Raw genomic sequence first — 18,430 nt, 5'->3', positions numbered from 1 at the left:
TCACATAAAGAAAGGAATGGATCCACAACGACTGGGAGAGCAAAGTCACTAACGAGGAACTTAAATATACGGTAAATGAGAACAGGAAGCAGAGTTCACTGCTATGTTAGGGGAAAGCAGAAGGAGAGCCAGACACCGGAGGATGATGAAAGAGGTGAGACAAAGTTATGAAACCGTAACTTGGTCAGAAGCTTACAAGATCGGCAGGGAACAAAGAGTCTGCCAAGCGCTGGCGCAGACTCGCTCGGCCTGGCCGCCCCTCCCCTGCCTACCATCTCCGAGTATGGGCGATTGTTGAAGGGGAACACGGTGGCCGCCAGCGCGCACAGGAAGTCGGGGCTCATCCACATGGAGGCCAGGTCGGGGACGTTGTGATACAAGTATCTGAAGAACTGCATCAGGGTCACAGGGTATTCTCGCAGCCAAGAGCCCTCTTCTTCTGACTGCCAAGGCTGTGACGGGCAAGAAAAAATATGTCAGGAAAACCGACGCTGCTGGAAGTGCGCTACTCACTGTTCTAAAACCGGATAGACCGAGAGCCTAGGACTCTCATAAGGGGCACGCGGGAGCAAAGCTAGAAACAAGCTAAAGCAGAGCACCCCAAGAAACTGGCGGGGTGTCTGCCTCTTCATCGAGTATTCACAGCTCAGGAACTGGCTTTGATTGTCCATCACTATCGACCGGAGGACAGCTGGTGCCAATAGCGGCGGAGTCACCGCAAAGCTGCCCCTCTCTCCACCGTGCCAGGGTTGGGGGTGAGGTAAAAGGTGGGGACTTCGGTTACTTCACCCTCCTGAGCCTCTCTCGCTCAGAGGTAAAATGACAAGCGCAGTGCTTTCAACCACTGTGCAATGTGAAACTGTGATTTATAATAAGAAATATGTATTTGGTCTTCATTCCATTCTTGGCAGAGCTCCTGAAACCCGTGGAATGTCCAAAGTGATAAGAGCCACACAAGTGTCTTCTGTTAGTCATGACAAGGCCCCTTCAGCCACAGCTGGGCTGATGTTAACGCGGTGACCCTGGGAAAGGCCCTGAGGATGGCGGCTTGCCTGCGGAGCCGACCGCACGATTCAGGGGCCGAGCTTTCGAGTCCTAGAGCCCCCCACCCCTCAACGTCTAGGGAGGGGAGAGGGGCTGGAGGCTGAGTTCAATCTCCAATGGCCAATGACTTAATCAGCCACGACCATGCAACGAAGCCTCCACGAAGCCCAACGGGATGGGGTTCCGACAGCTTCTGGGTTGGTGCGCACATGGAGGTGCTGGGGCAGCATGGGAGCTCCGCGGCCCCTCCCACGTACCCTGCTCCATGCATGCCTTCCATCTCGCTGGTTCTGTCTCACATCCTTTAATAATCAACTGGTAATCTAGTGACTGAAAGGTCTCCACGGGAACCTCCGATTTGTAGCTGGGAGGTGAGAAGCACAGGTAGTACTGGACTTGTGACTGGTGTCTGGAGTGCAGGGGCTGTCCTGGGGGACCCTTGAGCCCTTAACCTGTGGGGCCTAAAGCTCTCTCCAGGTAGATAATGATAATGTCAGAAGGGAACTGAGTTGTGGGACAGCCAGCTAGTGGGGCAACCCCTCCCCCCACATTTGGTGACTAGTTTCAGAAGTGAAGCGGTGTCACAGAATATTCAGAGCACAGGGACATACAGAGTGTGGTTTTTCTTTACGGCGACGTAACAGCTATAGCACGATGATGGTAAAAAAGTAAGAAAAACAGGCTGGACCTGAGCCATGCCTATTGCTTGATGCTTCCCCAAAGAGCGGCTTTTTAAAAACTTAGATGTTTATTTTGTTTATGAGTAGGAACGAAAATAAAACTCCTAAAGCACTCTAAAGTAATACATGCAACGATAACGTTCTTTTCTAAAATGATTAAGGATAGTTTTGAGTAAAATATGTGTCATGTACTTGTAACCCAAAGATTCTAGTTAATAACTCCTCTTATGCTGTCATCCTAAATTGTGTAAACAAATTATTATTCACAGGATTCCTGTAAGATAGATAGGAACATATATTTTGTCACTTACTTTTAAAATTCTCCATATCTCATAATTAGAACTATAAAATGAGATATAAAATTCTTTATATCTCATAATTAGAATAAGAAAAACAAATGCAAACTAAAACTTACACTGATTATTAACCTCTACATAGAAGTAACTTTAAAAATTCAAGTAACATTATGACATATGCAACAACATATATTTATTATATACGTGTGCACACTGTAATATATATTTTAACACTAGTAATATCAGTTAATCCCTTAAAGCACTCACTATATACCAGGCACTCTTATAAGTGCTTTGTTTATATACTAAATCGTTTATATCCTCACAACAACCCTAAGAGATATATTCTATTAACACCCGCATTTTACATATAAGGAAACTGAGGCACATAGAGGTTAGTATGTCTTAAGTACCAGAGATGGGATTTGAACCCAGGCAGAGTTTCAGACTCCATGGTCTTAACAATTGTATGGTTTGTCCTTACATCAGAGATGACAAAACAGAAGCTGAGGTTCCAGAGACCACGCTGTAAATACATAGTTAAGTTCCCAAAAGATTCCTCTATTTTCAAAAAAAGATCCCAAGCAAGCAGAACTATCGCCAGGTGTTAGTATCTCAGTGAACTTACTGAGTTCAGCATGCTGCGGAGCATTCCCAGTAATAAAAAAGCAGCTTCCGTGCACACGTTATGGATGGAGGAGACCACAGTTCCGCTGGAGGCAGGAACTCCAAAGATAAATGTCCAAATGGAATCTAAATCAAACTGCGGAGGTGAAAGCGAAGATGAGCCATAGACATTTTTTTCAGAGAAAATCCTTGTAAGTTCTAATAGACTACAATTTCTTTGAAACTAAGTTTTTTCAAAGTGAACAATGATGAAGAGATAGAGATCGTGCACTCCTCCCTATATTTTAAAACTCATTTTTACATTTATACAGAAAAAGTGAATTTATGTATCTTCCTATCTTAGGCACCTATGTTAAAAACATTGTTTTCTACTTTTTTCTTCAAAGAAAACAAACAAAATAAAATACATGCTAATTAGCCAGGAGACGAAAGTTAAGAACTGATGATTTTAAAGCAGGATCTTTTAAAGACCTAATTCACTTTTGGATTATATACAGATACGATTTGACAAAATAAAAATCAGTTTGAGGAGATTTATTCATAGCAGTTTTATATAACACTTTATGGTATCATGCTTATTTTGAAAAATTACATAACCAAACTCTGCTAAGCATGAATCTTTACCTTGATTTAATGTAAAGGTATACAGACTCAGTGGTTTCATTTAGGAGGTTTTGTCAATTACTAAAATTGATGTGAATAGCATTCGGCATCATGATGCACATATAGTTGAGTTTAAATTCCTAAGTCTCTGCAGTGCCATAAACATAATCTATATATAGTTATCCACAATAGTCTTTGATTAGAAGTCAAGCAAAGCCTTAATGTTTTTACCATTAAGAAATCAAAAACATTTTTCTAATCAGACTTGCGCTAAGAATCCTGCCATGCCTACCCAATTAATTTTGTGATATACATACCACTCCCTTCATTTTTAATTCTACAGAAATGAAATTATATTTCTAGATAAAATCACACAACCCAAAGGAATTCTTTAGGTCACCATTAAAATGTCATCCAAAGTCTTTATGCATTTATACTCATATAAAGGAACCACAAAGAATAAGAGACCCAATAGGGATAAAGGATTTCTTTTCACGAACATTTTCTAGGGTACTTTCAGATCTTTCAGTCCGAAATCAAATCCAAAATGTGAGAAAGAGATGGCATGAGTGGTTTTACTGTGATTAACCCATTACCCTATGGTGATCTGGGGGCATATATAATTACACTTACACCTTACTAGGTAATTCCTACCTGGCAACCCTGCTTACATCGGCTGCTGGTGACAGGCACACTGACCTGCAGGTTCTCTGGCAGCTCACTCACTGGCTGCTGCAGAAACAATGCCATGAGCAGGAAATAGAGGGCAGGGACATTTGTGTGTTTAGGAAGGAATGACTGAAGAACTGGAAAACCAGGAAAGTGACAAGCATCCCGGTTAATCTCCCTAACAGTCGATCTCCCACCAGCACTCCTGCCCACATTGAATCCTAAGAGAAGAGGAAATATAACAGTAAGTACAAAATTAATAATAGATCACCACGCTGCATTAACAAAGAAAGGAGTAATTCAGTATATGTGACGTTTCCACCAGACCATTCATATTAATTTAGGCAATTAACTGCTCAATTGCTGAATTCATCTTTCAGTCAAGTTTTACTTTACTGTCTCTTTGACTTTAGCAAGCCTGCCTATTAGGATACGGGTCTTGAAACATAGCTGAGATAATCAGATATTAAAAGAATGACCTCAAAAGAATTCTAACATTTCCTTAAGAAGAAAGTAAAATTCAAAATATAGCCCAAAATTTAGGATGCTATAAAAATGTACTTAATAAATATAATTGCTATAATATAGTTAATATATATCATTTGTCATGAAAATCATGATAAACTGCTTAACCTTAAATTATCTATGAATTTAGAGACAAGACTAAGCAAAATAATCTTTCCTTACAACATGCTCTGTAATTCTGTAGGAAAGTTGCCCAGCAGTGGGACAGAAAATCTGAGCCTGCTGTGACTGTGGCTATTTGAATATCCAGAGTCCTTTTTAGAAATACAGCTCTACCAGGAGATGGTCATTGCTTATTAATGTAGCTTAGAGCATCAGCCCTCCTATCAATCCCATTTTCTTTGTTGTACAACAAATTTCAGGCTACAACTCAAAACAGTTCTTATGCCACCCCTAACCCAGTACAATGCTCAGCACAGAATGAACACTGGCCAGGGTTTCAATGGAAAACTTTTGTGAATGGCAACCAAGAGATGAAGGATTGATTTTGACTCTGAAGCAGTTTTATTTACATGAATATCCAGCTTTGTTTTTCTAGGATTAAGTAAGCACATACCTGCTACTATTTAAGACAAAAGAGAACTTTGTGTCTAGGTGGCTTTTTAAATATTTCATCCTAACAGACTGCTCAGTGTGATATGAATTAATCTTCTGAAGTATGCTTTTCCAATTAACATAAAATTGCACAGCAATTTACCAACCTCTTTAATACATCATCTCATTGCTCAAACACAATGAGCATGTGAGTTAGAATCGGCTATTACCCTTTTCATAACATAGAAAATATACAACATGCTCAAAGTCATAAAGTTAATGAGTGGTGGCACTAGGACTCGGAGCCCGATGTCTCTATTTTAGAGCCTGTAAAGTTATGCCGTCTCTCTCGGCCTTCTTAATGACATTGCCACATTTCCGAAAGACTGGCCGCATTAGGACACTGGGTGAATTTTATTTATAGTGAATTCTAAATAAAATTATGAGGATAAAATGTCTTTAGCTTTAAGAAATCAAAAGACATAAAGTGATATTTTACACATTTAATAGGAAAATGAATTTTAATTAAACTATAGGTCCTTTCTAAATTCTTGCACCCTGTTTTTCCCTATAATTAATCTTAAGAAGTACTTAATGTTATTAACAATTAAGCATTAATTTAGGTTCAAGTTACACCTACTTGGAAGGTATTTTCATGAAGAAAGATTTGATATATATCTGTATACATACACATATGTATGTATCAGATAGATATTCAGGGAAAAATAAGTTGAATCAAATTTAAATCCAAATACCTAGGTTTCTCTTTTAGAAGCAGAGAAACATATGCAATGTGTAAGTAGTTATCAATGAAGGAAATATAAATTCTGAGGCATAAAATCAGGTAGGTCAGATATGGCATAAGCACCTTTTTCTGTTATGGAAATGATACAGAAAGAAGGACAGGACTAACAGTCAAGAGACAGATACTTAGACACTATTACTGTCTGACTTAGAAACCTTATGCAATTAACAGTCTTATGTTCCTAATTAGAGAAATTAATCCTTAATTTATACTTGTCAGTTTTATTTCCTACAAAACGTAACTTATATATCATAAAAGATATACCTGTCTCCAGAATCATAAAGGCCAAAAGTGATGATATATTGATAGACATTAAAGAATTTTGCAAACCACAATGTGCTATGTGAATCTTAGATGTCATCACTACTGCAGTTTTTGGCCTTCAATGAGAAGCAGTGCTCTCGATTAGCATTTAAAACTCCCATTCAACTGGGCCTTTCATTATTTATTCTCTTAGTAGTTATTATTAAGGTCAATAAACTAAATTTCTTGCTACTAAACTGTTTCTGATAATAACATTTGTACGCTATATTCTTTCCCCAGAGTCAATGCAAAACAGTGATTATATTTTAGATCATAAAAGTATCTATAATGATTTAAAATTCATATTGTAAAGCAAGAGTTTTCTTGAAAATCTTTTACAGTGAATTCCTTTCTTTATCACACACAAAGTTCCTTGACACATTTTCCACATGTAAAATAATAATAAAATAATCCTATGTTGAAAGCTGTTTTCCTGTCATTTGCATTAATGTTTGAGAAAGAACAGGCAGCACATCACTACTGATACTTTTATATTTTTTAACAGATTAATTACATATTAAATTCTGATCCCGAGTGTGTGCATGTGGCTTGCTATGCCTGCACACACTGGGTTGCAACCCTTTCTTTTTCTTGAATAACTCCTTTTGGGTGACCAAAAACAAACAAACAAACAAACAAACAAACAAACAAACTCTGGTCCCTAATTTTCTCATCTGACAATGATAAATAAGTATTTTGATGCTTGTTGCAGAATACAATTACATATGATTTTTAAGTAATGTTATGTTAAAATACACATTTTTAAAAACTTTCAGAATTGAATGACTGTAATCTTCAATAAAAATGATCTTAAAAATATATTTTCCAAAGTAAGATCATTAATATAAAAGGAATATAACAGTTCAAATGAATCTAATATAACTTCCTAATATTACTTAAATGCTCAGTCCCATGTTGAAAACAGCATCCAACCGGAGAGCAAAGAAGCAGCAGCTTTGGCTGAAACTTTGAGCTTAAATCCTTGAGTGGCAATATAATATAACTGTTAAAAGCATGGGCTTCGGTTCTGAGTGACCCGGACTCAAATTTTGACTCTTTCTAGTTGACATGTGACTTCAGCTCTTTGCCTTGGTTTTCTCATCTGTAAAATGGGTATGACAGTATTTACACTTCATAGGGTTATTGTGAAAATGAAGTGTTTAGTAACTGGCACAGAACACAATTATTATTATTAATTCAGTTCTGACAATTTGCTAATTATTTATTTACAGATCAGAAAGGGACCTTATGAATGCAAGGAAAAGATCATAAGGCATTCCCTTGAGTTTTCACATCTTAACATTGTCTCTGACTTCAGTTTGACTTGCAACTAAAAAGAGCCAAATTTGAAACTTTCTAAGCTTTTTATTTGATCATTGCTTAAAATTCAGACTCTTAATGGCTGTCAGATAAACTAAAGCGTGTAACCTTACATAAGATTTAAAAACAAAACAAAACATGGGATCTTATTTTAAAGCAGCTGACTGCAAAAGTCCCATACCTAATACAGTCCCGATCTTATTAGTTAAGACAGAATCCGTCTGTTCCAGCCACCCTCCACCACTGAGTCCTTCTTTAAACTTGATGAGAATAGACTGATTACTCAGCAGGACAACAAGAATCCTCATGGCTGCTGTAACTGTGGTGGGATGCAAGTGTTCTTCCATAAACATCATAATCCAGTCAAAACCCAGTGTCCTGACCAGCTCTTCACAAGCTCTATTCAAAGACAAGCGGATAAAAAGGAAACACATTAATTTCAGTGATTAGGGTTTCAAATCATAAAAAAACAAGACTGGGCTTTGTTCTTGAGGTATTATAAATTTCAGAGTTTAAAACGATATAAAAGTCAGTGGGAATTCTTTGTTTTGTCTACTACGAATTAATTAGTAATAGCAACTGGTACCACCAATTCTAAAAAAATTTTACTTACTGCAAATTAATGCTTGTCTTTTCTTTAGATGTGTAAACTAGTTTTAGCAAGATATCTAGAAGTCTGTTCCTCAAAAGTATAAGATTAGCAGATACAAGACCTCCAAACTCTTCTTCAGTTCCTACAATGAAAATGAATACATTAAATTGCCCTAGCAGATAAATCAGGATTAAATATCCAACACCGTTCTAGGAAACCTCACTGAAAAATACATCTTTCAGAAAACATTTTCTCTAGAAGTACTTTCCACTAAAGTGAACCAAAACAAAAAAAAAAGGTCTGTTAAAACATTTCTTGTTAAAATCCTGAAAAGTGTTTCTATACATTTGACATTATCCAAACAAGTGATAATAAAGACTGTGAACCCTTTCTTACATTGATATTCCCCTCCCCTACTAACAGGGAAAGTAATCAAATAAGGATCACATGAATAAAAATAACAGTCCCAATCCTTAATTTCCAGTTTCTTTTTGAAGGACACAAATTTAAAAATTGAGAAGCATACACTATTTAATAAACATAATACATAAAGAAAAGTTAGAATTAAATAGCATAGAAAAGAGGCAAAGGCACAAGAGAAACTGGACAAGAAAGGGTAGAGAACAGAAAGCTTATGGTCCTCAACTAACGATGCTGGACGCACACAGGACTGGGCATCAGTGGCCCAGTGTTCTAGGTGCAGCTCTGCCACTCATGAGCTATGGGTCAATAAATACAATGCACGTGATTTTCTTTACTCCAAACTTGCAGCTCAGGATAAACTTTAACTACCATGGGTATCTGCTTTTACTAGTTCGGGCAAGGGACTATCTGTCCCCTTAAACATTGTCTTTTAAATCTTAATTTAGTGTTCAATCACTGGGAAGGATACTTCAAGCTTACCAAGGGGAACTCAAGAGTCCCTCCCCTTCTGAGAGGCACAGGACTGGCAATTTACAAATTGTCCTATTGAAAGCATACCATACGACCTAAACTGATAATAGGAGTTGTTTCTTTTCAATTATTTCTTTCAATAAAATGACAGTCCACACAGAAATTTAAAATTCTCCTTAATTTTTATGTCTAGTTTTCTGCCTGTCAGTTATACTTCCCTAATTTTCAAATATAGTTTAAAACAATGAACGCTGAATTTCCATATTAACTCTTCCCACTTGAACTGGTGCTTTATCTATTCCATACTGCACTGCCTTTCATGCTACTTACTTTGCACGGATTATTGTATCCCTGTTCAGCATTATTCAAGCCATTTGCCTTTTTGTAGATATATCCTGAATAGTATACAAACTACTTGAAAGAAAAAAGTGTGATTTAACTTTTTTGGAACATCATATTATACTTAATACAGTCTTTAGCCCATAGAAAATACACAATAAATGTCATACACTGACAAGACCAGTAATGTGTTTCTGACTTTCTCTACTACTTCAAATAGCAACGAAGTAATGAGAATACTAATCAACTTGGCAGATCAACAGAAAAATTTGCTAATTTATACATCCTTACTACTGTGCTCCTGAAGAAAAATTTACATTAGTTGTGATTACTGAATTGAACAGCCAGCAAGAAATATGGAAACTAGAAAAATATTTTTCCCACATCTTTTTTTGTACTTGAAATAAACATGTTATGTATTTCCAAAGATTTTAAAAGTAATTTCACTTCTAATTCCTATTTACGTGGCTTATATTAATTCAGAACTTGAAAATAATCCTGGTACATGAGAGAAAAATGTAGTGGTTAAAAAGTTTATAGTGTTGGTTTGGACTCCCGGGGTACATACATGCAGTAGGTATGATTTCAGGTAACTTTCTTTCACTTACTCTTCCTGGGCCTCAGTTTCCTCCCTTGTAAAACTGAGATGACCATAGTATCTATTTATAGGGCTGTTATACGGTTCCATTAAAGCGCTTAAACAGTGCCTGCAGACGTAAAGCACTCAGTCGGGGTTATCTATTGATTTGATCTTTACGCTTCTCATTCACGGCTAATTTGATTTACCAAAAAAATGTCACCATTGCCCTAAGTGACTAGGCACCAGATAAGTGACAGGGCCTTATGTTCTGCTCTGTGATTTGCAGGAAGTCACTTAGCTTCTGAAATCTCCGAGCTTCTCCTTTGAAAAAAACATTATGACACCTCTTTCTTCTTGTTCTGAAGCACTGGAGAGCAGCCCTGTGAGACAGTGATACCGCAGGTACCGAGAGCACTATTTCTTCACACGCCAGGTGGATGTTGTAAGGGTTTAAAAGAAATCATTTCTGTGACATGATTTTGCAAATTTAACAGGAAATAATGTAAATCATGCTGGACCAATATAAGATATTGTAAATTTAATTACAGGTCAATCTAAAGTGTCCCTTCAAAGCTGTCCAAGCAAATCTCCTGTCCCAGAATATACAACAGAAAAAATATACTGGAACAGAGGCAAAAAAAATAGGCATCAAATAGGAAAAGTTACAAACAAAAAAGTGGCTGTCATGGGCCCAGAATCTCACAACTTACGAAATTATTTTATAAGTACATAAAATGACTCTGGTGAAAAGTTCTTTCCCTAAGTGACTACTAAATATTTAACAGGGAAATGAAAATAACAGTAATATAGATATAATTCGCATTAGCAAGTATCTGTGCTTCTGAAGAGATGTACATACATTTAAAAAAAAATCAAATAATGTTAAAATATCACCCTGGAAGAGTCTGAAAGGAACAATGTTTTAAATCCTCTAAAAATGGGAGTTTGTTTTTAAGTAAAATTCACATCCTATTAAATTTTGTGGGAAATTCTGAACATCTGCATATTGTATAGGACTGACTTAAGACAAATACAAATCTGTCGAAGACCAAATACAGTAATATAAGGAGAAACGTGACAGAACAGCATCACACCTAAGGCAGGCTGGACCTGTGCCAGAGAAGAGGGCACAGGAATTAGTTTTCAAGCTCCAGAACCACTCACCAGTGTCCAGCTTCTCTTCATTGTTTATTTCCATAACGACAAATTTCTCACAAACTGCAAAGGTTGGTAGAGTAGAAGAAATAAACTGGCCAAACCTTTAAGTATAAGGGAAAAAAGTTTATGAATTTTATTTTTTCTCTCCCCAAAACAAACAACAAAACATAAAAGAATTAAAGAAATGAGAAACAAACAGTCCTTCTTAATTTAAGCAATCTTTTATAGATCTTTAGGTGATCACATATGGTTTGCTTCCCCTAGGACCATAGCTATTAACAGTACACAGGGTGGAGCAAAAGTAGCTTCACAGTTGTGAGTGCACGACACAGTTCATTCTTGTATTATTATTTATTATTGTATTATTTTCCATATGAACTGTAAACCTACCACCTAGTACATGTTACAATGCTTTAAAATATACTTCTCTAGAATTATGAGTCCTTTAATGCATGAACCCAAATGATTTCACAAATCAAACAGCATGATCCAAATTAAAATGTCCTAACATCTATATGCATCCACTGTAATAGTAAAGAACTAGGTTTTAGAAACACAGATAAGGTTAAAATCCCGGCTCTATCAGTTTTTAATCTTGTTACTTGGGCAAGTAGATTAACCTTTCTGGGCCTTAGTTTTTTAATTTGTAAAGTAGAAAAAACTAAAAGCTTCACAGGTTTCAGTGATAATTTTAGTAAAGTGATCATTATAGTACCAGGATAAGATCATAATAAATATTGTTTATAACAGCAATAATCTCCAATATAATTTTTAAACTTCAGTTTTCATCTGTCATCAAGTTTAAAAAATGCTTTTGAGGTAAATGAATATAAACGTGAATGATTTACATGTTACACGGATTAGAGATTAGTTTACTGGGAATACTCTAATAAGTAGGTATGATTTCACTTGTGCCTGGAAGGTTACATGAAAAGTGATAATTCAAGCCAGTTTAAGTAATTCTCTACTTGGAAAATACTTTGGTTAGGTAGATTTTCTTCCCTTCCATTTTCAGTTAAGATGGGAATTATATAAACATTAGAACATTTCTACAGCCCATAAATAGGCCTTAAGCCATATTTCACATTAGCAGCAAGATAATATTCACATCATACAGAACATTTGAATATGCAAAAATAAAATATCATCATCTGTTTCAGATGATAAAGAATAAATATAAGGAGAAGGCATGCTCGCTATGGGTGTGTGTGCGTGTGTGCACACAGAGAAGTAAAAGGGACTGGGGAAAAGGGACTGAGAATTCCTACACTGACCACTGCTATGTCCAGGACAATCAGTCACATTGGGCTTATTCCTACATCTTTTCTCAGCAATATTCTATTATTAACTAGTGGCAACAACTGGCTTTGCTTTTCAAAGGCAAGATGCTGAGACATGCATATGTTCTGTGCTTTACAAAGATCTTGAATAATATTAACATTACAGGTGTTACACAGGCATAAGAACCAATTACAACCATCTCATTCATCTTAACCTTATTGATACTTTCAGTTAATAAACAGACAAATACAGAAGTTTTTACTACCTGAGTAGATCATTGCTGCTGGGAAAACCCTGCAGTAGGAAGCTCAGCACATTACTAATAGCAGCAATGGTAGGTTGAGATAAAGACATATCTCGAAGAGTCAGTAGCAGCTTTGGGATAAGCTGGAATTCCCTCATTAATTTGGCATTCTTGGAAGCTTCACTGTAAGAGAAAGAAGACTTTATACACTATACTATCATCTTTTCTATAACTAAACAACTAACACACAGGTATTAATGAATACCTGGACTCCGTGAGCAGTTCAATGAAGTGTTCAAACAAGGAAAGATGGAGTTCATATGGTGCATGGAGCCAGACCTACAATGAAATAAATAGTAGTCATATATTTAGGGTTAAATATACCCCAAATGTGAATCCAACAAACAAATGCAGCACATGAAACTTACTTCACTCATTAATTAATTATAATATAACCACTTTATTATAATTTTTATTTGGTGAAGTTCTATAAAGCTGCCTGTACATATGACTTCTGATTCTGTTTATAAAGAAATAACTGCTATGGAAATTACCCTACCAGAGTTATCAAGTAAAAAGGCAAGATCTATAGAAAGTTTCCCTGGAATCAGTGACTGAATACTATTTTCTCAATACTAAATACAAATATGGAATATAATGAATACTGAATACTACATACTGAATACAAAGACTGAATGACTGGAATCTTGTGTAGGGTCCAAAACTAGAATTAACCACTGCAGAATGGTATACCACATAGTCCCTGGACCTCACAAAGAGCTGACTGGACCCACCTACCAGAGTGTAGAGAATTCGTAATACATGGGGAATTGGGCAGTCTCAGAAGTTTAATATCTTAGTGTGTGAGGGCTGAATTAGCATTAGGCTAAAGAATTTTCTAGGTTCATTCTAACAAAGCTTAAAAGTATGTCATAAAAGGATCAAGACCACTGCAATGCCAGAGCAAAGTTCAATACTTTTTAAAAGCTATTAAGAATCTGACCCATATGCTAAAGAATGTAACCAAAAATATGGACATGATGAGGAAACAGAAGATAACCAAAGATCCAAAATTAACTTCTACTGATGAAAAATATCTAAAATGAAAAATATGCTAGATGAAACTAACAGCAGATGAGACACTGCAGAAAAAATTTCAGTGAACTTGAAGACATAAGAATACAAATTTATGTCAAAATGAAGCATGAGGAAAAACACTGGAAAGGAATTATTAGACAGAGCATTAGCGACTTGTGGGACATCAAACAACCAAAGATATCTGTGTAACTGAAGTCCAGAAAAATAGCTGAAGAGAGAAGGACTAAAAAAGTTTCCAACTCAATGAAAATGACAAACTCACAGATCTAAAAAGGCCAACAAATCCCAAGAAGAAACTAAAAATGACAATGGAGTCACTGACTTTTGTGTGTGTTGTTAATCCTTGTCTGAGGATATTTCTTTCATTGATTTTTAGGGAAGGTGAAAGGGAGGGAAGGAAGGAGAAAGAGAGAGAGAAATTGATGTGAGAAAACACATCGATTGGCCGCCTCCCACTCCCACCCCCAACAGGGGCAGGGATCCCACCTGAAACCGGGGTACTTGCCCTTAATAGTGAATCTAACCCACAACCCTTCCATGTGTGGGCCGATGCTCTAATCACTGAGCAACACCCACCAGGGGGTGACTGATATCTTTAAAGTAAGACAAGAATAAAAAACATCAATGAGAATGTAGTCTATGCAAAAATATCCTTCAAAAAAAACCACAAAAGGAATAAAGACTTTTTCAGACAGAGAATTTATAGTCAGCAGACAGGCACTGCAGGAAACGTCAAAGGAAGTTCTTTAGGCAGAAGAATTATACAAGATGGGAATCTAGATCTACACAAAGGAATCAAGAATGCCATGAATGCTACTTATGTGGGAAACTATAAAATAACGTTTAAAATGTCTTTAAAAGACAATTGTTTAAAACGAAAGTAATACAAAGTATTGTGGGGATTATAAACATAATAGAAGTAAAATGTCTGATAACAACAGCACTAAGAATAGGAGGGAGAAATGGAGCATACCATTGCAAAGTTTTTGCACTGTAGGTAAAATGGCACAATATACTTTCAAGAAAGACTAAATTGTTACACATATATGTACATTATAAATTCTAGAACAACCACTAAAAGAGAAAATGCTTGTATGCTATTATAATTATTTCATTTATATTTTTCAAATGCATATTCTAAGAATAGGGTGAATTAATTATTTATAGATCCCTGTGGTTGGGGTAATTAGGAATCTATGTAAAGCCATGAGGTGAGCGAGGTAATATAAACAAAGCCAACATCTGTCAAGCACCTACATTTCTGATGTTTGTCTATTAGGTTTTAATTAGAAATCTGAAACTAAAGATAATCCATGATATTAAATGTCAGTTACTAGATGAAAACAGAGCTAGGCGTGGTTAAGTATGTCCCCTAAGTACTCCCATAATTCTTTCTGCACACCTTTATCTCTGCGCTTTCACAAGTTTCTAATTGTTTATTGATTTGTTTTTCTCTTCTAATGGACTAAATCCCTTGAGGCATGGACTCTGTCTTTATTTTCACAACACTAGCACCTAATACAATGCCAGGTTCAAAGATGCTCAACAGACATTTGCTAAAAGAATGAGAGGTTTGTGTTTTAGAATTTTGAGTATTCGGCTGAGGAATGTGCACTTTGTTGTCTAGGAAGGGAAACCACTGATAAGTTTCTTTTTTGAATAACTGATATGATTATGCCTTAGAAAGAATGAGATAAAAACATAGGATAGACTGAGGAAAGGGGAAAGCAGTAGGGGAGAGGTAGGGAGAATTGATTAGGGCTTAGAATCTGTACAACTTAATATTGAACTGTTTATAAACAGTGAGGCAGAAGGGAGCTGATTTTTCAATTTCAAGCCTCGGTGACTGGGGGAATGGTGGTGTTAATAATAGAAACCCAAGTTAGAAGGGAGAACTAATTTGGGGAAGGATGTTAAATTAAGGTGTTGCTGGGATATAAAAATGGAAATGTTGAGAAAGAAGTTAGAAATAAGTCTGGCATTCAGATGTCAAGCTAAAGATCTGGACTGGAGAGTCAGCTCTGTAGCTGCAGAACTGGGTGAGAATCTAAAGGAAAGAAAAACAACAAATGAAGGAAAAGATAAAGAAGTGAAATTGGACACGTCTACTAAAATAATGAAAATTTCATGCCATAAAATTATGGGGAAAGTAGTGAGAAAAATATAAGAACCAGGACAACGATACCTGAAAGGCAGCAAAAGAAGGGGGCAACTCAAGTAGAGAGGAAAAGACTGCCGCACACGCTGCCGAGAGCTGTGGGTGCTGAGGACTGGGTCTGCTGTATACAGCATATACGCCAGGCCGCTAATAAAGTTTCGGTAAAGCAATTAGGGCGCACAGCCTGTTTGTCAAGGATTTAAAACCACCAGTAAGAAAGAGCTTACAGTAATTATGAGGAAGACGACTTAGGGCCTAGACATTACCGTCAGCCAATCTGAAATGCTCGGCACCAGCCAGGGTGGTAGGGGTACAAAGAAGAAGGAACTAGATATATCTCTGAATTAATAATGACTACAGTCTCACAGTGGGAGATATATACACAGGGTGGGGCAAAAGCAGGTTTACGGTTGTTCATAAAGAAATACAATAATTAATAAATAATAATATAAGAATAAACTGTTTCGCATATAAAAAACTGTAAATCTACTTTTGCCCCGCCCTGAACTTATAAAATATACAGTGATGGGTAACACACGGTGCTGAGAACAAAACGTTAATGGACAAAGGATATGCGAGATGAGGCATTGCCTTGAGAGGACAGAGTAGAAGTGGTTCATGGCAATAAGTCAGTAGACATGAAAACTTGTCATTTTGGCAAAATAAATGATAGTTTACTGTGGAGCTACTAGTAACCAAAATTCCACATCTAGCTCCTATTTATTGAGGAAAAGTTTCTATCAGAGCTATCTGATGAAAATATTTGCCTCTCATAATGCCAGAGGCAGCAGAAAATTAGCTATACCTAGGGATATGCACTGCACCCTTTCACTTCTATGCTAGTTATAAAATGGAATATCCTCGGGGAGAAGGAACCCCACCACTACCCTATTTGTCATATTCTACGAGTGACATTAATGTGAGTGTGCTATAATTATAGAACACATCTAAGAAACAAAATTGTTTAATAGTTAGCTCTATCAATACACAGAATAAGAGATGGATTTACTGCCCAGCTGGGCAAGTGGCTCAGTGTTTGAGCATCGACCTAGGATCCAGGAGATTGGGGTTCAATTCCCGGTCAGGGCACATGCCCCGGTTTCAGGCTCCATCCCTAGTGCAGGCTGGGCAGGAGGCAGCCGATCAATGATGACTCTCTCATCATTGATGTTTCTCTCTCTTTCCTCTCTCTGAAATCAATAAAGATATATTTAAAAAAAAAAAAAAGAGAGAGATGGATTTACTGATTACATATGACCAGTTAGTATTTATGCACATACTTCAAAATCACAAAGTAGATCCTGGAAAGCGGCTGAATTGGGAATGATGGAGGTCTCGTGTCCACTATCAACAGTTCCCACCAAGGAAAAAGTTAGATGGAGAATATGGCTGTTAAGAAGGGAACGTTTCTTCTTAAGTAGCATCGCCAGCAACTAAAACAAAGCAAAGCCAAATGCTTGTTATCCATCATATTGTATATACACACATATAAATATAGATATAGATACATATGTGCGTGCATGAATACACACACACACTGGAGAACCCTATGTAGAATAATTCCTGAGACTTCTAAGCTGATTTCTAAATTTTTATAACAATATAACATTAGAAAAAATCTAAAAAGCAGGGCAATCCCATTGCTCTATTATGAAAATATCCATGTTTACATAAACCCTTTCAATTCACATATAAATTTTTAAATTGTTGTTGCCATCGTGTGTATATAATTTGCTATTCTTTTTCTCTACATAACATTCTATTAAAAGAATTTTTTCTTTTGTAACATAGTCTTCATAATTACAGTTGTAAAAGGCTGAATGATATTCTATGGAATGGTTATAGTATTATTAGTCATGCTCATACTCATGGTGCATTTAGGTTGTTCCTAATTCTTTCATGATAAACAACGCTGCAATGAATCATTATTAAGCGTTTTGCAAAACAAAACACTTATTAAAATAGTGTGATTAAATCTACAGAACAGTGTAGTAAATAGTTTATCCAAGCCCACTCAACTATTGGCTAAAGCTAGGAAAGGCCTTGGTACTTCATTTACACTACAGTGATTTTATCTTACTCCAAATACCTGTTTCTCTTCTTACAAGTAATCTTCTACCTAAAACTAGTAGAGACTGTGGATATATGAATGTTGCATATTTTTAATCCCACACGAGTTTTCAGAACTAGCAATAGCGCACTTATTATATAGCGGGTCTCACCTCCTCTAGGTAAGGGGGGTGTAAGAGACGACTGGGTGTGAAGGGGAGAGACAAGGGAAATAGGGAGAGCCCTGGATCTACTACTGATCTGGCCGTCTCTAGAGCAGGTGGCAGCATGGCCCCATTTCATTTCATTCCTATTTCCCTAAAGAAAAATAATTCCAAACTAGCAGACACCCATTGTTCTGAAAATATATTCAAATATATCAAAGATATACTGAAATAACTTAGCCTGACTCAAAGGCTGAGTGAGATTTGAGGAGACAGAACAAGAATAAACCAAAATAAAGGCAACAACCCATTCTCACTTGAAATGGCTTAGTTTTAATAAAAACTAACTTATAAAGGTTCCTTGGCAATAAAATTCTTCCAGAGTTTGAAAAAAAAAAAAAGAAGAATAAAAATTAGATTTTATTTTTATGCCAAGTAAAGTGAGAGCAAAGCGTTACGGTTACAAA

The 18,430-nt window shown here is 36.5% G+C and overlaps 1 protein-coding gene across 3 annotated transcripts in view; it reads right to left on the bottom strand.

Moving 5' to 3' along the window:
• Window positions 1-18,430, bottom strand: part of WDFY3 (WD repeat and FYVE domain containing 3) — a 208,475-nt gene that overhangs the window by 62,899 nt on the left and 127,146 nt on the right. For 2 of the 3 annotated variants that reach the window (XM_016213051.2, XM_016213054.2), the window contains 9 exons: window positions 17,031-17,183; window positions 12,760-12,833; window positions 12,516-12,677; window positions 10,976-11,070; window positions 8,020-8,140; window positions 7,588-7,805; window positions 3,905-4,140; window positions 2,649-2,783; window positions 273-452 (listed from right to left, as the gene is read on the bottom strand). In XM_016213051.2, the coding sequence (XP_016068537.2) occupies window positions 273-452; window positions 2,649-2,783; window positions 3,905-4,140; window positions 7,588-7,805; window positions 8,020-8,140; window positions 10,976-11,070; window positions 12,516-12,677; window positions 12,760-12,833; window positions 17,031-17,183 (1,374 nt within the window). The remainder of the gene's footprint in view (window positions 1-272; window positions 453-2,648; window positions 2,784-3,904; window positions 4,141-7,587; window positions 7,806-8,019; window positions 8,141-10,975; window positions 11,071-12,515; window positions 12,678-12,759; window positions 12,834-17,030; window positions 17,184-18,430) is intronic. The other variant, XM_016213053.2, reaches the window with a different exon arrangement.

This window comes from Miniopterus natalensis, chromosome 1 (assembly GCF_054644295.1).
Source record: "Miniopterus natalensis isolate mMinNat1 chromosome 1, mMinNat1.hap1, whole genome shotgun sequence".
Taxonomy (NCBI): domain Eukaryota; kingdom Metazoa; phylum Chordata; class Mammalia; order Chiroptera; family Miniopteridae; genus Miniopterus; species Miniopterus natalensis.
Note: the sequence above shows the minus strand (reverse complement) of the source record. Positions and strands in the feature narration are given on the sequence as shown.